General features: G+C 35.9%; 5 protein-coding genes across 12 annotated transcripts in view; 2 read left to right on the forward strand and 3 right to left on the reverse strand.

Moving 5' to 3' along the window:
- Positions 1 to 1,670, forward strand: part of Mob2 (MOB kinase activator 2) — a 27,194-nt gene extending 25,524 nt beyond the window's left edge. For 4 of the 5 annotated variants that reach the window (XM_034340320.2, XM_034340325.2, XM_034340322.2 and 1 more), the window contains 3 exons: positions 139 to 263; positions 475 to 702; positions 996 to 1,208. In XM_034340320.2, the coding sequence (XP_034196211.1) occupies positions 139 to 263; positions 475 to 702; positions 996 to 1,066 (424 nt within the window). In that variant the 3' untranslated portion in view covers positions 1,067 to 1,208. Of the gene's footprint in view, positions 1 to 138; positions 264 to 474; positions 703 to 995; positions 1,209 to 1,262 lie in introns of those variants that run through there. The other variant, XM_034340323.2, reaches the window with a different exon arrangement.
- On the reverse strand, positions 584 to 6,606 carry LOC117611890 (uncharacterized). Its single transcript, XM_034340317.2, has 9 exons — positions 3,382 to 6,606; positions 3,102 to 3,273; positions 3,010 to 3,044; positions 2,701 to 2,825; positions 2,477 to 2,628; positions 1,945 to 2,374; positions 1,733 to 1,872; positions 1,573 to 1,670; positions 584 to 713 (listed from the first exon to the last, which is right to left on the reverse strand). Exons 1-6 carry the CDS (start codon positions 3,530 to 3,532, stop codon positions 1,948 to 1,950), a joined length of 1,062 nt encoding a protein of 353 aa, XP_034196208.1. The 5' UTR covers positions 3,533 to 6,606; the 3' UTR covers positions 584 to 713; positions 1,573 to 1,670; positions 1,733 to 1,872; positions 1,945 to 1,947.
- Positions 6,607 to 6,675: 69 nt separating this feature from the next.
- On the reverse strand, positions 6,676 to 10,786 carry Hip14 (palmitoyltransferase Hip14). Of its 3 annotated transcripts, none has more exons than XM_034340314.2 (10): positions 10,397 to 10,786; positions 9,619 to 9,854; positions 9,331 to 9,530; positions 9,051 to 9,260; positions 8,696 to 8,990; positions 8,424 to 8,624; positions 8,008 to 8,169; positions 7,778 to 7,934; positions 7,347 to 7,591; positions 6,676 to 7,259 (listed from the first exon to the last, which is right to left on the reverse strand). In XM_034340314.2, the coding sequence occupies exons 2-10, from the start codon at positions 9,754 to 9,756 to the stop codon at positions 7,023 to 7,025; spliced, it is 1,845 nt and encodes a 614-aa protein (XP_034196205.1). In that variant the 5' UTR covers positions 9,757 to 9,854; positions 10,397 to 10,786; the 3' UTR covers positions 6,676 to 7,022. The 3 variants fall into 3 exon arrangements, with proteins under 3 accessions (XP_034196205.1, XP_034196206.1, XP_034196207.1); XM_034340315.2 differs by having other exon boundaries at positions 10,351 to 10,786; XM_034340316.2 differs by having other exon boundaries at positions 6,678 to 7,259; positions 8,696 to 8,975; positions 10,397 to 10,785.
- A 294-nt stretch (positions 10,787 to 11,080) lies between these two features.
- LOC117611888 (Chromatin assembly factor 1, p180 subunit) lies at positions 11,081 to 22,365 on the forward strand. Its single transcript, XM_034340313.2, has 10 exons — positions 11,081 to 11,385; positions 11,480 to 11,571; positions 11,654 to 12,363; positions 12,451 to 12,602; positions 12,690 to 13,102; positions 13,176 to 13,342; positions 20,499 to 20,647; positions 20,719 to 20,770; positions 20,842 to 20,980; positions 21,056 to 22,365. The coding sequence occupies exons 2-10, from the start codon at positions 11,490 to 11,492 to the stop codon at positions 21,898 to 21,900; spliced, it is 2,709 nt and encodes a 902-aa protein (XP_034196204.2). The 5' UTR covers positions 11,081 to 11,385; positions 11,480 to 11,489; the 3' UTR covers positions 21,901 to 22,365.
- On the reverse strand, positions 13,476 to 19,883 carry LOC117611891 (uncharacterized). 2 transcript variants are annotated; one of them, XM_034340319.2, is made up of 5 exons: positions 19,286 to 19,883; positions 14,801 to 15,062; positions 14,482 to 14,709; positions 14,200 to 14,345; positions 13,476 to 14,111 (listed from the first exon to the last, which is right to left on the reverse strand). In XM_034340319.2, exons 2-5 carry the CDS (start codon positions 15,060 to 15,062, stop codon positions 13,812 to 13,814), a joined length of 936 nt encoding a protein of 311 aa, XP_034196210.2. In that variant the 5' UTR covers positions 19,286 to 19,883; the 3' UTR covers positions 13,476 to 13,811. The 2 variants fall into 2 exon arrangements, with proteins under 2 accessions (XP_034196210.2, XP_034196209.2); XM_034340318.2 differs by lacking the exon at positions 19,286 to 19,883 and adding an exon at positions 15,630 to 16,151.
- Positions 22,366 to 22,929: the final 564 nt, after the last annotated feature.

Consider the following 22,929-nt stretch of genomic DNA (forward strand, 5'->3'; position numbering starts at 1 on the left):
AAGACGAAGTAGAAGTAACGAAAATACAAGTAGAATAGGAAGGATAAAGGAAATCATTTCTTAAACGACTACTTCTGCTTTCACCCCTCTCGCCCTTACTATTTTCTTCAAGAGTAACTCGATTTCTTATCGTTTCAGAACTTATCTGTGGTTCGATGAGAAGGGAAAGAAAACGAGAGTGGCAGCGCCACAATATATAGATTATGTTATGACTTTTACACAACGCACCGTTAGTGACGAAACTATATTTCCTACGAAGTATGGTGAGTTCATTTTCTTTGACTTTGCGTTGAAAAATCTTTTTCGTTCGTCGCATAATACTATATATTTACAACTATAAATAATCAGAAATTAAATTACAGCTATGTCCACACGTTTGGTAGACTGCGGTACAAAAAAAAAAAAACAGACGTGTATACATGGCACGTAGGGGTGTAATCACGTTAATTGGTCGATTTCTCTTGGATGTTCCAGCAAATGAATTTCCTAGCTCGTTCGAATCGATAGTGCGTAAGATCCTGCGGCTACTGTACCACGTGGTGGCACACATTTACCACTGCCACTTCAGAGAGGTAGCACTCTTGGGGTTGCACGCTCACCTCAATTGTGTGTTTGCCCACCTCACGCTCCTTAATCAACGCTTCAACCTGATCGATCCGAAGGAAACGGAGATCTTAGGGGACTTGGAGGCAGCTCTCTTGGGTGAGTTTTACCTGTTAAGGATCGATATTGTTACATAATGCTCGTGAACGGTCTGTATTATCGTAATAGGATTATGCTACAGTTTAAGGAGAAACATCACCGATAAGACTTATTAATAATCACGCAATTACGTAAATAGGATCTTTGTCACGTGCTGATGGACGATTAGAATTAGGCTTACCATATAGGAGGTGTACCGTCTTATGCTGTTGCTTAAATTTAAAGAGCTGATCATCAATAATCGATCACCACTGTCAATTAATATTATACTAAGAACAATATTGAAATTTCAGGTGACTCGACGTCATCATCAGCGCCTTCACAGACCTTAGCCATCCAGGAGACTCCGACCACAGCCACCTAGATCGCGATGCACAGTAAACAAGAGGTTGCAGTTCCTGAGACTAGGTGACGATAGGCGTTTTGTTTTCCCTCTTTTTTTCCTTTTCTCTCTCTATCTCTCTTTCTCTTTTCCTTTTCCTTTTCCTTTTTTCTTTTTTTTTTTTCTAATTAGAGAGTACGCGAACGACAGAGTTTAAGGATAACGATTATACACGCAGGTGGAGCGAGAGCGCAATTCTGTAAAAACCAGTAGTACCTGTACATAGCGAAGTGTGAAACAACTACATGATGTAATTAGGTTCCTCCGTTTGTTGTTTGTGAGATTGTACATAATTTATTAAACAGTAAGATATACGAAAGAGACGAAGGATGATTATTGATTATTATTATTGACAAAGTTAGTTGCTATGAGGAATAATTTGTTCTGTAAAAACTATTAAAGAAAAGATTTAAAAAAAGAAGAAAAATAACAAAAATGAATGAAACGATAATAATATTGTAAAGTTACAAGTAATACCAAATATATACCTGGTGTTAAGGCATGTGTTATATTCGTTGAAACTCGAACAGCCGCGTTCGAGCTGTTCCTGGGTCATTTTCAGTTTGTTTTTTAATTGGATATCACCCTATTTTGCAAAGGAAACGTTAAGAAGGATATCAGTTACCAGCTGAAACAGCTTCAACTTACTTTGTAGTTTTATAATAAGAATTATTCTTATTATTAAGAAGCATCCAGAGGATAAGCTTGGACCATGAAGAATGCAATGATTTCATCTGTCTAACCAATATAAAGGTACATTGTTCAACCTTGTTCCATCCTTCTAAATCCTAAATAATGAAAAGAGAACCACGGATTATTTCTTTGTTCATTTTTTTTTTAACGAATATGTTTACATGTACCGATCAAGTGCAAACAGCTGAAGGAGCAGTGCCCTGTTTAACTTCCACAATTCTAATTGCCGCACAGACATTAGCAAGTTCGCGTAAGAACAGACCCATGGCCTCTGCGATAGGTTCGCAAAGATCCCTTAAAGAGGTTGCAATGTTGTATAACAGTATCAGTACTGGTTGTATCAATGCATTGAATATGATGGACAGAAGAGGCTTTATGAAGTAATCTGCCAACAGTTGCAAGATGCCCACAGTCAGGGGTCTGATTACGCTGTAAAGTATGAATCGGAGGAATTGTAAAATAAATGCTGTTACGAAAGCGGTGCCTATATGAATTGTTCCAAATATTTCAGCCCAGAAGCGTGTTGCTGCCTGATCAGTCTTCTCGGCACATTTTTCAGTTGCCAGTATCGGTGGTGAATCCGTGGTACGATAGTACCTAAGCAAAATATAATTTAATAAAAAGGTATTTAATTTTTTAAACATAAATAGATTTTATTTTTTATCTTTTAAATTTAAACGTTGATGTAGTTGTACCTACGCAGAATTCCCGTGATCAAAGTAATAGATTTCAATTTTTTCAGTCACTTTTATCTCTTTCCCTTTTTCTTTTTCTTCTGGTTTTACTACTTTAGGAGGATTCTGTTTTCTTTTATTAGGTATCCCTTCTGATATTTCACAGTACATAAAGGGCTGTGCATAAATATATCATTGAGTTTTTACGTTTAGCATTAAATAGATTAACGATTAAATATTTTACTCCACCTTGTTATAATGAGCACACTTTGATGATCTTAAGTTTACCTCGTACATTGCATCTTTTTTTTCTAAATAGGTTTTCTTTGGCCATTTCCACTTAAAACGACACCAAAATGGTCGTGAATGTGGACCTAAAAACTCGTATTTTAGATATGCTTGAAATGAATTAAAAAAAAAAAAAGATAAGCAATTAGTTTGAACTATTTTAATTGGAATACACGATTTATAATTATAAGGAATGTACAGAGTTCTTACTTATATGAAGCAAAGATTAAGGTACAAACTTAACAAAATTCGGTAAGCTATAATAATTACCATTTTTGTGTTTTAAGGGTAAAGTATAGGCATTGCTAAAAAAATAAGATTTAATCAGTATTTGCTGTGTGAAATAAAAATGTTTATATTACATTTTATGGGTACGGCATAAACACGGTGCAGTAGATTGAATTTGTTTCATTGTACATTGGTTTTTCTGTAAATCCTTAGGTAATTCCTGTACTGTGTTGGGTCTTCCACAATGTTCTGAAACTACTCCATGGTTCAGTGGTGAATGTATCCCGTAACATTTACAATCTTTATCTGCATATGTGTAATGTACAATTTATGTTTGTTTTACAAAACGTACAAGCTTTTGTTTTTAAATTATTACAAATTTTAGCTTATTATTTAAATTTTTATTTTACATACGACTAAATTGTTCAAAAGTATTATCCTCTTTCTTTACAAATTCAGCTTCCTTGAAATTGGTATTAACTACGCAACTATTATCCGATTGCAAAGATGTTATATTAGAAGCTTCTGTTGTGTCATTATAAGTACAATCCTCCCCAGATACCATGATAAACACATTTCTTTAAAACAAACTGAACAAAACTGAAATTAAAGTAACATGAACTAAAAGAAAATTAAACTGTCAAATTGACAGGAATAAGGATAATTCCTTACATTCATATGTTTATACTTTGATTGCCAATACAATGAAATTGGTTTCTCAAAGAAGGGAATGTTTTCGAATTGAGATCACAATGAAAACGACACAAATCGTGAAACGTATTTGTGGAATAATAATGATTAAATTTAAATAAATAAATAAATAAATAAATAAATAAATAATATTTTTCCTCTTTATTTCTTTTATAAACACATAATAATTTTGATTCAGTTTTTGTTTATCAGTTACCAAAAGTTCTTACACCCTGCCCTCCCTAAAATTCTCAAAATTCTCAAAATTCTATTCATTCTTGAAACATTATTCGAAGTAAAAGACACTATTATTTACATCAAATTGAATTGGAAGTAGAATGGTATAATTAGTTTAGTATGATTTAATAGAATAGTAGTAATCTCATCTATACGATATAACGCTTGCGAGGAATTTTATAATTCTCAAATTCTTAACAGGTCACAAAAAGATTTTACAACTAATATTACTTTTTCTTCCGTCAAAAATTTCAACTAGAATTCTAAACATTTATGTGTTTATTTATTCTAAATCTTTCTCTTTTGTGTCTTAATCGGTGCTTCATTTATCCTTTATACGTTCTTCGAAGCAATTCGTTCGCAACTTAGAAATAAAACGTTAAAAATCTTAATTATAAAAGTTCTTTATGTTTATCTGTTTGTTACGTGTATGTTTCTCAAAATGTTATAATACAGTTTTGTTTTTTTTTTATTCGTTGATAACGGACCATTAAGTATAGAATTTGTTTGTCTGTCTTGCCTAGAAAACGAATAAACTATTCGCTATACAATTTCAGTGCATCTGATTGCTCACACGAAGTAAATATAATCTAAATATCAAATTAGCTTAATATCAATCGGACTAGAAACAGAAATATACATTAAATACCAAATGCTTATCACTCGGTCAAAAGAAATATTTGAGAAATACGTTCGCATAAGTAGTCAATAGTGTCTGCTACAAATTAACTTACATTTGTATTTATAATATTTATACACATGTTTCTTGGATTAATTCTGACGTGGAGTATTCGTGTTTGTAATATCATCGTTCGAATCTTATATTCAATCTTATATGTACCTTTCAACCTTTTGTACAAATACCTCTTAACATTCTGTACAATCAGTCAAACAATTGCAAACTTGTTTTTAATTAACGATGGTTGGACAAGTGTACCGAATGTTAGTTTTTCTCTGTACACGCGTACATTAAAGATTTTGGAAGAAGTTACCAAACCATTAGGAATGAAAACAAGTTTGATTATGTACAATAAATGTGTATAAAGTAATTGGTCGTACACACATGAACGGCTTAAGAACGATGAAATTATAAAACATAATTGCTATATTTAGTCGTTATCGGAAATATAATAATGCTTAATCAAGATTTAACAAAGAAACATAGTGTTGTTTAAAAACTATTAAAAACTTATTACGGTATAAGCTTAAAATACATTTAAAGTTTTGATCTATTCTCATCAATTTTTATAAGGTAATGATCAGACATTTAGGCACCTATTGGAAATGCAATGTTAAGAACATACGCACTCTTTTAACATACTTCTTTAGAGTGTTAACAATTAGAGTAACTTGTTCGTGCAATCATTGACAGAAATATATCTTACATACATAGACTCATTTCTACTTAAACGTTGGTAAATTAGATTTTTAATATACTTAAGTGTATCCTGTTAAGGATGCAATTAATCGGTAAACGTTTATTTTTCTGCATTAATTGTGCGTGGAACACAACTCTTACAGTACCAATATTCAATAATTAGTATTCTCAATAATGCTAGAAAGTGGAATTGACATAGCACTTGCAACCTTAACAGTGAAATCTAATCATTATACTTGTCAATGATGCTGAAGATATTCATACCAAAAGGGAGTATATGCTCTTAACAACGTACTAACGTTACAGATTAAACATAAAGTTTCGCAATTATAAACTGAAGTACATTTTTGGAATGTAAAATATTCGACGATTATTTTCTAATAATATCTCTATCGTCACATGTGTAATTATCGTACAAAAATGTATTAGATTTCTCCTTTGTTTCTCTTCTCTTTTTTCTTGCTTTCTTTTTTCTTCAATTTACTACTCACAATTGATAAGATATTTCTTTGAAAATTTTACCGTATCATTAAAGTATGACATCCATCAAAACAGATGCAAACAATTTATATACATATTATGATGTAAATATTTTATATAGCTATCATTAAAACTTCATTTTCACGTAATGCAATAATAGATTAGATACAACAGCCAACGTTAATCAATTCTTATAAAGTTAGAGCATAAAGTTGTGTAAACGCGTGTATGTGGATGTCTTTTAAAGAGTAGAAGCATGGCACTTAAGTCAGGTAAACTTATTTATAAGTACGAAAAAACTGATTGAATAGCCAACAGTAATATTTATAATCATATAGCATAATCTTTGACTCTTTCATTTAATTAAAATTTACCCACGAGCTTTTCATTATGAATATGCCACGCTTTTAAAAGTTACGAAGTTGGTTTTTTTTTTTACACCTTTTTTTCTTTATATATTAATTCTGAATTCCTTATGTGTAATATGAAAATTTTATGATATTAGCAAAAATTGTGACAATATTGCTGTTCAGAGTGTTTGTTACGAATTTCTACAACGCTTAAAACCTACAAAGTACAAATAAGTGTAATAAATAATATTGATAAAAATACCTTATACAATGATTTTATAGAACCGACTGTCATGGTTTTTTTTTTATAAAGATATTCCGTCTTTCAGTACGATTAAAATTGTACTTTTCTCGAGTAAATTATTTATAGATTGAACCTACCGCCCGTTAGGATATAAAGTATTAAAGAGTAACGAAAAAACGAACATATTTAACGATTACGTTACGATTACAAGAAAAGAAAATATAGATATTTACAATGCACTATAAAGTAAAGTAATTGTATTAATGTTATGTTTACACGAAGTATATAGGAAATAAAAAAAAAAAAATGAAATTTCTTATCATTTTCTTTTGTAAAAATAGAGTCAAAGTACTTGTGCAACTTGTTTTTCTATTTCATATTTGGAAAATAGAATACGCAAAGGTGGGATATGCATACTTACGTCGTAAGAACAGTCTTTTACAGTAGATGAATGTTAAAATTTATATTCACTGACTGTAGGAAATTGTTTACAGTATGCAATTCAAATCTGTATATGCATAAAATCACTACCTTTTCTGAAAAGTCACTTCCGATATTGTAGTAACTCTTTGGTAGCCCAGAAATACTTGAGGCATTAACATGATATGACACAGTTAGCTTCTGATGGCTAAATTACATATCTTCCGTAACAGTTGTTTGACCATTTAGAAAAATCCTAAATGTATTGGAAGTTGTCTTTCGTAGCGAGTAGAGGTAACTTTTCGATGCTTTGTTTGTGATCAAAACTGTGTAACCAGTCTGAACTGGGTTTTGCTTTTATACCACAGAAACTTATATTGCAAAAATCAGCTGCGTTCTGGATAGCACCGCGATGGAAAGGATTTCCTTGTTTAAAATGCGCGTACCGTCCGGCATTCATACGCTCGTTTGTCGTCATTCCAAGAACCATAATCTAATGAAAAATACACGTTAATATGAACGATTTCGTCTGGTAGAAATAAAATATAATAAAAAATAAGTATTATTTTATTGTACAAACCTGATAACATTGGCAAGCTAATAGCGTGCCAACCCAGAAGAAATGGAGAGACGTGTTTGCTGTGACCCACATTACCCAAGCATCGCATGTAGCTGCAGCGACTAGGTAATTATCAGCAGTATGGCCATTTGTTAAATTTGTCCAACACTCAAACTGCCAATACTGTACGCTAGCAGATAAAACAACAATACAAAGGCCTAATAGCGAGGCTAAAAATCCCAGAAAATACTTGTGGTTATGCACACCTAAACGTAATTTACAGAAAGAAAAGATGTGTTAAAAAATTAATTATGCAATTATATCATTTAAGATAATAGATCAAGATTAGACTGTCCAAAGTTACTACATTTTATGCGTACATATTACTACCATAAAAAAAAAAAAAAAAAGAAAAAAACAATCTTACAATAGGTTTATCTTTATTAACTTACCAATACAATTGTTGACCCAGGGACAGTGATGATCAAATCGTGCTACGCATCGATCACACGTAGAACAATGTTTAGACCTCATAGGTCTTCTGATTAAACAACTACTGCAAAATGAGTGTAGTTCAAAACCGCCAGATTCTGCTAACTCTATAATCGTCTAAAAAAATAATACAATTAAAACACGTATTTTATTTATAACAATTGATATAATTGAAAATATAGATTTTTACATTTAATTTGTCTTCATGTGTAGCTGTGATCACACCTGGATCACCCCTCCAGGATTGTAAGAAACAAATCCATAGCGGTACTGATCCACCCGCTAATAGTAACCATAAATACCAGGCAGCATGTATGCCTAACCAAAAGATCCATGTAACGTATATCCACATCTGTAACAAGTGAAGAGGACGAAACGAATCATACTCGTATCATAATAATTAAAAAGTACTAAAAGCGTTGATAGCCGTTAATGATATCAATCGAAGAATTTTTGTTGGATTTACTTATATATGTTATCTAAAATTGTATGATAAGCTACTTTTGTTAGCTATCTAAGATACATGTAAGTTGATAATGGAATTGCTACAGCATTATTCAATTCCTATACTTCAATTTAATGATAAATAACTAATTTGAAACTTACCTTTGTAGCCAAATAAATTGACATTGGTATAATATGAAATAATCGTTCGTCAAAGACAAAATGATTAGCTAAATATAGTGCTATGTAAAGAGTAACAAAGACACCTAATTTCACTAAATAATCCAATCCCGACTGAAGAATCATTCCAATTAGATAGAAAACTATAAATGGTGTGCTGACCATACAGTACCAGCGTATTCTCTGAAAGTAGAATTCGAGATATGAAGAAATGTGAAGAACATAAAACAAGTAAACAAATTAAATACACATACTTTATCTCTACACCATGTTCTTGTTCTGCCCTGCCTTTCTCTGATTTCTTGACTAATTTTATGTCCTAACCAGGCAGCGCCGATATGACGACCCAGTAGTGTCATTGGCGTTTCATCCCGAATATTTGGCACATCTAACGATGCACCATGGTGAACTAACGTCGATATTGCTGTACTATTTTCTGCTATAATAGCCCAATGCAAAGCGGTATTGCCATGTAAGTTATCCGTAAGCGAATGAGACGCTCCTAAGGTCAGTAACAAGCGTGTCGGATCTAAACTATAAAAGAGAAAACTTCGATGTAATCGATATAATATGATTCTAAGGGGATACTTGTTATTTCTCCACATTTACCTATTAACTTTATAGGCACTCCACATAAGGGGTGTCATTGCACTTCTGTCAGGCATATTCGGATTTACTCCTTTCGCGACTAGATAAGCAACAATAGATGTATGGCCAAATTGTGCAGCTAAATGAATACATGAAAATCCTTCTGAATCCCTGAGAGTTGGATCTGCTCCTGCTCTCATTAATATCACAACTGTAGGTAAATGGCCCTGTCTGAAAATGATTTGCATTATGGTAGTTGTACTTGATCTGCTATCATATTATGAAAGTTGAAATAACAGACCTTGTAGCCCAATGTAACGGTGTGGAAGCAAGTTCACCACCAATTGCATCAACAACAGCTCCCTTTGCAATTAGGTACTTTACAATATCTTTTCGATTATTTATCGCAGCCCAGTGTAATAATGTTACAGTTTCTGAATCTGGCTGATTTACATCAGCACCAGCTTCTACTAATTCGGTTACTCTATCCAAAGCTCCATACTAAAGAAAATAAAATTTCAATTAGAATATTCTAAAATAAGTAAAATACATAAATACCTACTCTTGTATTGATTAAAATCTTTGTTACCTGTGTTGCTCTAACAATGTCAAACGAACTACAATCTTGTACTGGAGGTTTAACAGGTTCTTGGTGATGGCTACTAGGATCTTCTGGCTCCCCACTGGCTTCACTCTGACAGGCAGTTTGCATTTTTAATGCATACATGTTGAATTCAATGTTATTATCTTCAAGATTATGTCATAGATATAACTTATTCATGTAGAAATGAATTTTCTAAGGTTGTTTATTACTATAAGGTATTTCTGAAACAACAATCGCATTAACGTTTATGAATATAAAAGTTATAAGACAATAAAATCATCGGCATTATTCTACGTGATTGATTAATATTGATCAATTTGACCGACAGTAATGAAATCATCGTTTGTATTCATCGAGTATACATATATGTACTGTTGTAAATACGAGATATATTATAGAGAATGCATCGAGTATATTGTCAATCGATTTCGATTCGTATTCAAGTCAGGAGTTAATGATAAACGTCGCAATGCACGATTCGATCGTTCATGAAAACTTTTCGAAATACTAGTTATTCCATAAATGTCTGGTTTTATATCTGTCGAATGCGCAACCCTTTCTATTAGGCCGGAAAAATAATTTATATACTTATGTACTTATTAAACATTAAATATAGAACGATTTTACGATAAGATTATTCTGCAGATTGTAAAATCATCGTTCGATCGTGAAACGCATCTATTATAAAACGACTTCATAATATATATGATATTTTACCTTGCAAGTAATGACAGTATTGATAATAGATGCACATAGTACTTACACGGCATGCTACCCTCGAATACGTCGCAAGGGGTTAAATTTAAAGAACAAACAGTCAGTGGGTGTGGGCCGCCGGTACATTGTATAGAATCCGGATAAGGGTTGACCTTTCCTTTTAACTATAGGAAAAAACACCCTCTTGGAACTTCTTGCTTTTCACGATTCGGAACAGCACATTCCTCTCTTATTTCTCACACAGTTTCATTGCTGTTTCTTTCCTCCTCGATAAAATTTTTGAACATGCACCGCGTACCGCACTGATACACGATATTGCTGTTCGCATCACATGCACATTATGCTTTCTCAAGTTTCGCGAGAAGCTTCTTATTGACCAAACGGCTTCGTAAGCCGTCCGATCGGTATCCGATATTCATCGAACGTGAAATTATCAACAAAAGAGTCATCTAGCGGAGAAAGTGGACAAAGCACTCTCTCCAAAATTGAGCGCCCTCTTGTCGATTTTTCAAAATATAAGTTTTACTTAAAATCTTGCTCATATGTTATTATAAATCTGGAGAGTGTAAATTGATATAAAGAAAAGGTTTCTCATCGTTGAATTTGAAACTTTGAATCTACAAATCTAATAAACCGTAGGTTTATGGATGTACATACATACCTATCAGCAGTGACTACAGATCCAGATGGATCTGTAGTCATTGCTATCAGGTATAATTTTATCCCTCCCACTGTTTTACTTTCCCGCGGATTTTCAGTCTAATTCCTATCCGGCAGTTATGCCAGTTATGCGCGTCCAACTTATTGTATTTGTGAAAGTAGTTCCTTAAATTATAAAACTTGTACAATTGTACATAACATTTCAATCTCGAAATTTATACGTATTAAATATATGATCGATTAATGTTCGCATCATAGTTGTTTGACTGATAAATTATTGTTTAGGTTATAGTAACGTGCCATTGACAGATTTGTTGTAGATCTTGTCAGTCGTTGTTATGTTGTAAGAAAAAGTTTACAATTGAAAGCATTTAGGTAAGACAAGGTTAATCGTTTTTTTTTTAATCGTTTATTATTTTTATTCAGACATGGACTTTGGTCTGATTTTATTTTTTTTGCATTCTTAAAGACCTAATAAGATGAAAATGACGGATTCCAACGAAAAAGATGATTGTATGATTGAAGCGGTTACTCCGATCAGAACAAAGAAAATGAAACAAGGTACTTGTTTTTTAATTTCTGTGCTGTCATCAAAGTAATTACAAATTAACTGACTTGTATACAATGTAAAATATTGTTTCAGCGCAATTACCATTTCAAATACGGAGTCCAACTCAATCACCAAATGTTATGAAAACTAAGAAGAGGAAGCTGTCATCACCTTCAGTGGGATGTAAAAGTCCAAAGGCAGTTAAAGTTTCCAAGCCAGCTTCCAATAAAGATGATGCTAAAGTTGAAACATTAAGGATGGATAGTAATGATATAGAAATTGTAGAAAGTATAGAAATTGAGAGTGTGAAGGAAAATACATCTAATAAAGTGAATGCTGTACAAAAATCTACAACTCCAAAACAATTGTCAACCAAGCAGAAGAAAATAGAAAAACAGGATAAATCAAAATCTAACTGTTTAACAAAGTTTTTAAAAAAGACTGATACAAAAGAAGATGATGCTAATGATGATCAGGAAAATCCTTTGCTAGAGGAAAAAGATGAATCTGTTAATGAAAGCTTTGATACAGAAACTGATGCAAATGTATCACAGAAAGCAGAAGAACTAGTTGGGGCAGTTAATGACTCTTGCGATGTTAATTCTGATGTTGTAAATTTATCGTCGGATAGTAATGACAGAGGGGGTGACCACTTAAAGTCAAATACAGAACAAAGTATGAATTCTGACAGTTCAAAAACTCCTAAAATTGATAAGATAAAGAAGACGAAATTAACACCTACGCAACAGGAAAAGAAATTATTAAGTATTAAGAAAAAGGAAGAGATGCAGAAACGGAGAAGGGTAAATTCGGAGTTTGTAATATTTATAATCATAAACAGTTTCTTCTTTTTCACAAGGGAATGATACATTCTGTTATTTGTTTATCAGGAAAGAGAAATAAAATTAGAGGAAGATCGCAATAATCGGCGAAAAGAAAAGGAAATGAAGCGTAAAAAAAGGGAGGACAAGATAAAAGCAGAAAAAGAACAAAAATTGTTTGAAAGGAAAATGAGGAAACAGAAAAAGGAACAAGAAATTGAGTAGGAATATTTCTAATTTCTATGATTTCATTTATGTATGTTTAATCTTCATTGTGGAAATTGAAAATAACACGAATATAATTGCAGGCAAAAGCTGAAAGAGAAACAGGCTCGAGAGGAGGATCGCAAAAAAAAGGAAGAGGAGAAAAGGAAGAAAGAGGAGGAAAAACTAGAAGCTGAGCGTAAAAAACAAAAAGCAGCATCAAATTTCACCAGTTTTTTCGTCACCAAGAAGCTAGAAAAATCTTTCCAAGAAGAAAGCACTCTGGAAGTGAAAAATTTCATGCCCTTTGAAGTAAAAGCGGACATGAAAATGGCTCCGATCTCTAGAAGAACTTTAAACAAGAAAGAGAAATTACTATTGGATGAAAAGTGTAATGAAGGAAATATGCAAATATCAGATTTGTATCTTAGCGAGATCAAAGATAAAAAGATCATTTCACGCAAATCAACAAAGACTTGGCCGCTTGAAGCAAAAGAGGACGCTGTAACTATATTAGGTAAGCATCGCGTTTCCTTTAAAAAAATATGTATTATACCGATTACCGTCAATTACTTCATGTTTACTTATAGACGATGAAAACGACGGCACGTCGAACATCGTGAATCAGAATATCGTCTTCGAAAAACATCGAGCAAAATTGCTTCAATTCTCTGAAAATCAACGGCCACCGTATTGGGGTACATGGAGAAAGCGGAGTCGCAATATTAAGTCTCGAAAACCATTCTCAAGGGATACGGTAAGTCTTTGTATTTTATATTTCAAAGTTATGTTAGTTTTTCGCAAACACTTTGAGTTAACATATTGCGGGCAAATCATACTTATGATCTTGAATTGATTAAGATATCCAATGAAAAAGCCAAGATATTTTCAATGATATTTATTGTCACTTAAAAGTTTGTCATTTAATCTAGTCCAGTATCTTGAACCGTCTTAAAGGTAAACTACTCTCTTGTAGTATTGTTTAATCTCTTTTGTCTCGTTCGTTTGCTCTTCTTTTACACCGTCATCAAGGCAGTCATTGAAAGAACGTTTTCTATTTCATTTGGAAGATTTACGAGAAAGGTGTTTGGCGAATTAGGATAATCGGTGGTGTTTCAATTAAGTACATTAAAAGTAAGAAAGAAAGGAAGGGAGGAGGAAGGGAAAACTGGAGAAAAAAATTCTTCGAGATACTGTCGTCGTATAATCACACATTTATCATAGAGCTATATCTCCGTTGGCACAATGTTCATCTTCCCTCCTCGTAGTCCTCTACCGGCATGGAACAATGGATACGCGTTCTTTCTATGCACTTTGCGATGTTTGGCCAGATGGTCACTGCGTGCAAATCTCTTGGAACACATTTCGCAAGGGTACGGTTTCACTCCTGAATGAGAACGTCGATGCCTTGCCAGCTCGTCTGATCGACTGAAACGCCATCCGCATCCTGACCACGTGCAGGCGAATGGTTTTTCACCGGTGTGTCGACGGAGATGGGCTTTCAGGTGGGATGCTTTTGCGTACACCTGGTTGGGTTGGAATAAATAGAAAGATACTCTAAGCGTTAATAAGAAAGGATATAGAAAATTTTGCTTTTATATTTCTCATGCGTACCTTCACGCATCCTTGGTAAGTGCAAGGAAAGCATCTGTCTTCAGCCGCGTTCGCGAAATTGCGATTAGTATAGTCATGAGTTGCCAATGCTGCAGCAGCAGCTGCTGATGAGATGAGATTCTCTTCTACCTGGTTATTATTGTAATCTGTATTGAACAGAAGGTAATCGGTATCATTTAAAAGTTCAGTTCTTCATTCGAAATACCCTCTCTACCTAAATTACCTCGTTTTCAACACGATATTCTGGTGTAAACGTTATCTCTTACGGTGCTTGAAACTTACCAATTCCACTCGTTTCCATAGTATCATCGAGTGCTCTCAAATCGATGCCGAGCACCCATAATGGTTCTTCGTGTTGAAATGTTTGCTGTGGATTCGGTAATGGCAGGTGTAGGAAACCCTCGCATCCTGCGGTACACAACGGTGTCCTTTCTGGAAGGCCCGAGTTCCAACTTTTGTCTAAACACCATTCCAGTTCCGAGTCTAATTCGCTCAGTTCACTCAGACAGCCTAATGATAGAGGTTGTTTTATTATATGTATAAAATCTGTGCAAGATATGTCTATGTCGGAGCGTTAAAAGGTTAATTAAGATCCACTTACCCGAGAGAGACGTAGAGGTGTTATCAGACCACTCGTTCCAGGAAGTCTTCGTCGGACAGGTCAGATCCGTGTAACACTGTATAGGATTGGCAAAATTATTCGAATGACTGTCGATAGTCTCTGAATAGTCACTGTGTGGTGTGGTTCTGCAAGAAGATGGTTCGTAGTCGCAGGAGACTGTGTTCCAGCTGGTGAACAGTTGCCTCTCGACACCAGTGTCCGTGGTTAAACCCAAAGCGGAGAACAACAGTTCGTCCGTCATCTGCGACAAGAGGAAAACGTATGATGAGCCGGAAAGTTGGAAAAAAGAAAAACAGAAGGGATTGTTGAATTATTCTTTATTGTTGCACGAAGCACCGGGTTGTTCGTCTTGGATTAATCGCTGCTTTCTCGACGATACGAAACAATAAGAAGTCATACGCCTCGAACGGTCTATATCTGTTGATTAACATTCAATTCTATTTTTGAGTTATCGGCGCCGAAAGAAAGAGGGAAATGTAAAACGCGACTAGATAGTTTCTGCTACTTTTATTTCTACTTTCAGATTTGATTTTTCAACGATTTTCCTTTTTCCTTGTAACATGTATGTCACACAGTAATGTTTAGACCTGATATCGAGGAAAGAACCACATGCTGTGATGTACTAATTTAAACGAAACATTATAGATAACTGGTCATTTGGTCATTTGCGTAGACATTTAATTAGCTGATAGTTCGACTAAGCTATCGCTAACTACTGTCCTCGTATATATGTATAATAAACGAGTCAAAAATTTGCTATCAGTTTTATAGTCGATGTCAACTAATTTTCTTCGGTCTTTTTACTCACATCGTACATCGCAGCATCCTCTATCATCTTGTCACAATGCACCTTAGAAAATTTCTGTTCTTCCAAAAACGAACAATACGCTTCGAATCTCTTTCCTATTTTTTTTAATTACTTTTCACCGTTGGTTTCTTTTTTATTTCAATTGCGTTACGCATGCAATTACTTGAGCATTAGTCACTGTCTTGACTTCCTCCGCGCATTATCACTTCCGAATGCCGGCGTTGCAAGGTTCCTGATACCAGGCGACAAGTAATTCAACGCTTCTTCCCAAAATGTACCCCAAAGATTCTCACAGTTCCTTCACTTTACTAAAAGGTAATAAATAATAAAAAAATTCTCTATTGTTCTCTGTAATTTTTCTAAATCGTGCATCCAGAACTTTGATCGCTGCTTTGGTAGAAAAGCATAGACGGTCGGGAGGAAAGCGCGTTGAACGCGTCGAACGCGTTGAACGCGTTGAACGCGTGGCGAAGAGTCGCTCGATTCACCCTGACGAACCCTCTCGAACCCTCTCGGTAGCTTCGCGATCGAGGGACGCGTGGAGACTGCAGCGACTGGATGATCTCGATCCAGAAAAGACGCGAACGAGTCTCGTGTGACAAGGCACACGGCCCGAGATAATCGAGGCTGTGCCACCCGGTGACGGCACCGGCCATCTCTCCCCAGGGATCGAGGCGGCCGATCCCAGAACACCGGCAGGCGCGACAGCGAAACGGCTTCCTGGCTAATTGGACGGTTAACAACTCGTTTATTTACCATTACCATCTAACCCCTCCGCTGATAATTATTAGCCTATCGTCAGATTTCTGCGAGACCAATAGAATTGCACCAATCTCATTCTTTTCGAAGGATTAGTTCACGGCTTACAACCCGGAAATTTGAAGCTCTAAGCATCGGAACAAGTGCCGTAACGAGGATCCTCCTTCTTCGAGGGTCCAGATCGTATTTGGAGAACGTTCGAGCACGTGGCCCCTTGTCGAATCGATAGCCATGAGTTCTTGGTTTTTTTCTCGTGACAAATTTGCGGGTCGGTCAACCTCTTCTGCAGCACGCTTCTTCCAACTTTTTTCTTCATTATTTCTTCACCCTTTCGATACATCGGCGCCCTCTTTTTTTCTCGCAAAAATCTCTGTTACTGTATACTACACATAATGGCATCGGTATAGTACGATGACTTTGACCTAGAGTCTAGAGCAACGAAAAGAAGCAACACCGATAAAATGGTTGGAAGTCAGTGGCACCAACGAGAGTGAATCGCTTGTAGTACGTTTATCCGTGTCGAGGAAGGCTGACCTTAGATACCGTGTACATATTTTGCATTCAATTCAAAGAAGTCAAGAACACGGGCTGCAGCTAAGAAACGCGATGCAATGTCTTGACCTTGCGTTCATGAAGTTTTATGGCTTTTGTTTGAATAATCTATGTCTTGCTTTTACGTTTTTCCTTCGATTCTGCAATTGTATTAACTAGATCGTTGACACTTGTTATTTGAAAGCACTATACAACGTGACCTACCACGGATGGAGGGAGAAAGAGCTTCATACGGGGTTAGAATTGAAGTAAAAGAATAAGGGTGGAGGATATATACATAATCGGCTTATAGCTGGCACGGCGCTAATGGATCTAATTACGCGTTCGCGCGCGTTATGAAAAACAGACCACCACTCGTCGACATCGATCTATCGATGTCTCTTTATCAGTATGTCGGATTCATCGCGAGATGCTTGTATCTTTTACGCAAACGATCCGTTACGCTTTTGGGAATGAACGAGGAAATCCCAAATCGCATCAATATCGTAATTCAAGATAATGAAGTTTAGGAATTTTTGACATTCCAAATTAGAAATTTACATTCATATCATTGGATTAATTCTTCGCTTTTAAACGTTACCACGTAATAATTTATTTATTTATCTTTTTCTAATTTTTTATGTTCATTGTAGATTTTCCATCTTCAGCGTATCATATGGTAGGTTTTCCATGAAATACGTGCGTTGTGACAGATAACAAAGTGTTTATCTAATGACGCATTTGAAATGCCTCGTCGTTTGTAGCCGGTCGATTGAAATGTCAGAAATTCATCTGACTTTGCCGCGAAGATTGCGCGGTATCTACCCTCGGGAGAGATTTATTAATTGCGGCCCGTTGCGTCACTTTGCACACCGATAAATAATAATTAAAAAAAAAAAAAAAGTTTGCGATTCAATTTGCTCGTCGCAATCGCAACGCGTATCTTCGTATCGCTCGAGCCACTTTCTTTTTCTTCCCTTTCTTTCAGATTTCACACTTCGAATCGTCGAGGTGTTTGCTCGAATCAAATTTATTGAAACCACATGTATGTACATCTGATTATTCAAATGAGTTTGAAACATTCCATTTCCCCTTCTTTTTTATATTCAATTTTTTCTTTAAAATCACCATCTTAGGGGTACTGTCTACTAGAACAATTCCATAGTTGGTCTTGGAATTTTCTTAGAAGTTCACTGATTTATCGATTTTGCTATCATGGTATTCTTTTGTCAGTGAAATTTGAAAGGGTTTCAGTATTGAACCATACATTACTCAATGTTTACTATAATTGAAAAAAAAAGAAGGAAAAATTGTTTACATACTGTACATTTTATTACGACATCTTTAATAAGCTATCTCATAATCGATTCGTAATTGTGGATGTTACATGCCATTAATCATGGTATCAGCGTTATCGCTTGAAACCATTAACACCAAAAGCGTATATCGATAGAGCTACATATGTATGTATGGATATAAATTGAACGTATTTAATCGCTCGTGTTCTCTCTATCGACTGGATTACAAGGACTAAAGTTCCCTTCTTTTTCATCAGTAAATACATGTATAAATGTTGAAAATTGCTAGTTTAATAGAGTTTCGAGGAGACAGAAAGAGGGATCGTTAGATTAGTGCGTGCAGCAGGGACCGAATATATTCGGAAATAAATCAATTCGACACAGAGGGATTTAATCTCCGGTGTGCAACGACGAGGAGCACCGGGCATAATCTTAATGGAGCATAAAACAGCCATTACAGATGGCCCGGCGGGTGACAACACGCTGTAAATAATGCGTGTACACCGCATCAGTCAGACAACGTTCCACTGTTACCCTCTGGCTCTTGTTACGGCTCATGCAACCCTTCAAACTAGAGGGATTCCTTTTTCTATCAACCTCTAGAAAGAAACCAGTTGAATTTGAAATTTATTTTCTTCGAGATTCGATACGTTTGATTCTGCCTATTGCCACTATGTTTTCAATTGGCTCTTTATCAAAATGATGATAAACTGACCGTGGAATTGAGGCTGTATCTTCGGGTTTATGAACTTTCACAGCATTTCTTGATTAGGATTGTAATTCCTTTTTAAGTTACGATTTAATAAAGTCGAGTGGTCTCTCTCCTAGAAGCGTGAGATACGTTTTATCGCCCCTTAAAAGGTACTCGACTCGATACAGATCGTCGAAACAGAGCAACCATGCTTGAAAAAAAAAAATCAAGTGCTCTGTCAACGCTGACATGGATGGTGTTTGACGGTGTTTCGATGATCTTGTCACAAGTTTACGATATTTTTACTGCTTGTCTCGTACATAGCAAAAACACTATTTTTTAATATAAAATAAAAATGGCAGAAAAGGGGCACTCACCTTTACTAGGCTGCCGTAAGCTGCACCCCGCGTCTCGTCTCGTCTTTTTTTTTCGCGAACAAGCGTCGGCAAGTTTTCCGCGTTACGTATCAAACACCTTCGAGTCACCGATCATCCACGATATTACGTTTCCTTTTCAATAATAAATGAACGTCTCGAGATGGTCTTGTAGTAATTGATGTCCGCTCGGGGATGAAATGGACGTTGATATATCGAGGGAAGGTATCGTTCGGCGTTCGGCGTTCGGCGTTCGGCACAAAGAGAAAACCTGACGATTTATTGACTTTTTCGGCGGCGTTCTGCACGATCCACGGGACCGTGGATTGCGTTTTATTATACGCGACGAGACGGCTCCGTTTTGTCGTCCGTTTTGTTGGAAATTGATCGACGCGAATCACGCGTTCGAAGAAACCTTTTCGCTAGCGGAACAGGGTGATCGTTAAATCCTCGGAGTAATATTTGAATTGGCCGCGGTATCGTATTAAATAGACGGGTCAAAAATAGCTACTAATATAAGCTACCAAGTTGCGTTCACTTTGATCGCGATTTTTCGCAAGAAACCAGAAGGCTTAACAAAACGTTAATCACCATCGAATCAAATTTGATAATTTTTCACAAGGGAAACGACACAATTATTCCGTGCCCCTTTGTTTCTCAACTATTATAAAACATTATTTTCACCTTCAACACATATCCTTGAATCTTCACTGATAATTAAAATCCCAAATGATTATTTGGAAATTTTCTACACCATCGAGTCGAAGATTATTTCGACTTTCTTTTTTTATTTCTATGTAGTTGAGGCGGGTGTAGAAAGAGTGTAGAGAGTATCTACATTTTGAGAGCACCGATTCGTTCGCGAATATCGCTCGGAGACTAAAGAGAATCGGAGAGGAGCAGCACGTGCGTTAGAGCTGGGACGGCTGGCGAGATATCGCTCGTCAAGGAAGTCGCATTGATACCGACGTCCTGCTTAATCACGGCAGACTTCAGTGAAATCCAGTGGCCGTGATCATAACTAAAATAAACCGCATGGAAAACGGACGATAATGACTTTTAATGAATTCCTATACACCTTGATTTTAACCCTTTGAAATCATGAAAATGTAGAGGACCCTTGATGCGTGGGCCCAACTCATTCGCCTCTGCACTCTCTTATATTTCAGTTTACGGATGGAACAGATAGTATTTATGTTTTCTTTTTTTCTTTCAGAAATGGTTCAATTACGAAGTCGATTCAGATGAAGAGTGGGAAGAGGAAGAGCCAGGCGAGTCTTTGCATGGTTCAGAGGAAGAAAAAGATGAAGAGAATCCAGAAGACAACGAGTACGACGTTGACAATGAATTTATGGTCCCTCACGGGTAAGCCAAACAATGATTTGGATAAGAGGCAATTTTATTCACCTACAATCTTCCTATTTTTAATAATTCAGATATTTGTCGAACGAAGAGGTCAGAGCCGATGAAGAAGACGAGGAAGATATGGTATACAATATGTTTCTATGCGTATAAAATATGCTAAAATCTTTTGCTTAACATATTTTTATTTCTCATAGAATCCTCAAACACAGAAGTTCAAGTTGAAAGTTCTGGGCCAACAGTTCGAATCCGAAAGGAGTAGAAAGACATCAAAATTGAAACCGAAAATAATTGGTTGCATTTGGAGAGGACCTAACAATGAATTTCCACCAAATGGTGAATATTCCTTCGCTCCATCCATCTTCGCTCTTTACTCGTCTTTAATTACATTTGCTGTTCTCTTGTTTGCAGTGCCTGAAAGAACCAGAGAATTCTTGACAGCCCACGAAGCCTGGGTACGTCAGATACCGGTCGCGCTACCAGTCATAATTGAAAACGAAACAATGAACCCCACCGAGTGTGGTACACCCTCGCAGCAGTCGGCACTATCGAGTTCGAAGAAGAGTCAAGTTCCTGAAGCAGTGCTACCCGACTTGATCCGGCTGCTTCACGGAAACGTGCACGGTAAAAAATTCCTTGTAAAAGAGTTTCTCGCTTACTTAAACAAAGAGGGCGAAAGCGAGTATCAAATGTCGAAAGCTAGACTCATGAAAAAGATTTGCGAAATTGGTAAATGGATGATGTGCTCTGAGGAGGGACCTATGCATCTGAAGGCTTGTTGGTACGTTTCTGAAGAAGTTAGGAAGGAGTATATGAAGGAGGACCTCCCTTTACCGAACCAGTGGTCGTACACCCTGACTCCGAAGCGGAGGTCAATTTTCAACGAGGCCACAGAGAAACTGGAGAAAGAAGACAAGGATAAAGAGAAGAAGAACGTGTCTCTGATCACTCAGTTTACAAAAAAGATCAGTCAAGAAGAGATGAAGAAACACTTAAACGCTAGTCCGATTGAAACTACTGCACAGAACAGTACGGCTTCTTCTTCACTTTCGGTTAAACCTGTTGGAGGGAAAGCTCCAAAGAGAGCGACCTTCATCACCCTCAGCAAAGAGGGTGAGCCGGTTTCCAATGTGTCAAAGGAGAGTTTATCGAGAACCGTCAACACCGAAACAAAGAAAAGAAAGTCTGATGAAGTAATAATTTTAGATTCTTCGGAAGACGATAATGTTAAGGTCGAAAAGAAAAAGAAGAAATAGAAGCCTGTGATAACACGAAGGTTGCTAGTATCTTTATGAAATGAGTGCATACAGATGAAAAAGTTGCAGAAGTTGAAAAAGAAACTGTACATACTCCAATTGTAATTGATAAGTAGAATTGAAATTATGAAGACTTTAGAAGCCGTTTACATAGACTGCGCGCTGAAACGTGAAGTTAAGTTTGGGGAATCGAGATGATTAATTATTTTTTTAACTCAGTAATATTTTCATATTATTACCTATTATTTAAACGTGTCGGTACGATTTTGTATAAAGCTCTAAACTATTTTCTATTTTTATAGTATTCATATGATATGTATTTAATACTATCGTACTATAGTACTTGTAGTACTATAGTTTCTCCTGTGCCTTAAATAAGAAAAAAGAAAAGAAGAATATCTATTTAATTAGCAGCTTATCTCTGATATTTGGCAATATTATAGTCGTCATTGTTTTGTTGAATAAATCATAATATCATTTAAATGTTGTAGGCTCAAAATTGGTGTATAATTTCTGAACTTCCTATACTCGCCGCTAGGGGGATCAGTGCGATATCTACTTTCTCGCAAGTACCCGCTGAACTTGACCACATCCAAATTACTCTCTTGTTAGTGGACCAACTAAAATTACAAAGACTTTTAGGTGTAAATAGATTTTAGATTCCACTAACAGACTCTGGACAAAATTATTCCCTCTTCCCTCCATCTCCTAACATAATTACCCAGTACTAATCATAATCCCAATTATTTCAGATGAATCCAGGCTAAAAAATCAGCAAGACTATTTCCTAGATCGTATCAATATCATTTCAAGGTCCCATAAATCCCATCAAGTTCTACGATTGTCCGAAAGAGGTACTTTGAAATGTCGCCGCAAGTCTTAGCCAATGAGGAGGGGGGGGGGGGTGCTTGCAGAGCAGCCGGGACCTGCGGAGGTCGTGTCTCTGTGTATATTAATGAAAGGATAGAGAGGCGGTCAGCTCGTGGAAGCTCGGATCTCGGCTCTGGACTCGAGAGATAGGGTCCGCAA

The sequence above is a fragment of the Osmia lignaria genome, chromosome 10 (genome assembly GCF_051020975.1).
Source record: "Osmia lignaria lignaria isolate PbOS001 chromosome 10, iyOsmLign1, whole genome shotgun sequence".
Classification (NCBI taxonomy): Eukaryota; Metazoa; Arthropoda; class Insecta; order Hymenoptera; family Megachilidae; genus Osmia; species Osmia lignaria.

Excerpts from the sequence above, each read along its gene's own strand:
- LOC117611890 (XM_034340317.2), bottom strand. The coding sequence starts at position 3,532 with ATGGTATCTGGGGAGGATTGTACTTATAATGACACAACAGAAGCTTCT. Across the intron at positions 3,045-3,101 it reads TTATGCCGTACCCATAAAAT|CAATGCCTATACTTTACCCT; the intron begins GTAATATAAACA and ends TTATTTTTTTAG. Across the intron at positions 2,826-3,009 it reads ACCCTTAAAACACAAAAATG|GTCCACATTCACGACCATTT; the intron begins GTAATTATTATA and ends ACGAGTTTTTAG.
- Hip14 (XM_034340314.2), bottom strand. The coding sequence starts at position 9,756 with ATGTATGCATTAAAAATGCAAACTGCCTGTCAGAGTGAAGCCAGTGGG. Across the intron at positions 8,170-8,423 it reads CAATTTATTTGGCTACAAAG|ATGTGGATATACGTTACATG; the intron begins GTAAGTTTCAAA and ends CACTTGTTACAG. Across the intron at positions 7,260-7,346 it reads TAGCTTGCCAATGTTATCAG|ATTATGGTTCTTGGAATGAC; the intron begins GTTTGTACAATA and ends ATTTTTCATTAG.
- LOC117611888 (XM_034340313.2), top strand. The coding sequence starts at position 11,490 with ATGAAAATGACGGATTCCAACGAAAAAGATGATTGTATGATTGAAGCG. Across the intron at positions 11,572-11,653 it reads AACAAAGAAAATGAAACAAG|CGCAATTACCATTTCAAATA; the intron begins GTACTTGTTTTT and ends ATATTGTTTCAG. Across the intron at positions 13,343-20,498 it reads AACCATTCTCAAGGGATACG|AAATGGTTCAATTACGAAGT; the intron begins GTAAGTCTTTGT and ends TTTTTCTTTCAG.
- LOC117611891 (XM_034340318.2), bottom strand. The coding sequence starts at position 15,656 with ATGATAGAGGATGCTGCGATGTACGAT. Across the intron at positions 14,710-14,800 it reads CACCTCTACGTCTCTCTCGG|GCTGTCTGAGTGAACTGAGC; the intron begins GTAAGTGGATCT and ends CTCTATCATTAG. Across the intron at positions 14,346-14,481 it reads TATGGAAACGAGTGGAATTG|ATTACAATAATAACCAGGTA; the intron begins GTAAGTTTCAAG and ends TGTTCAATACAG.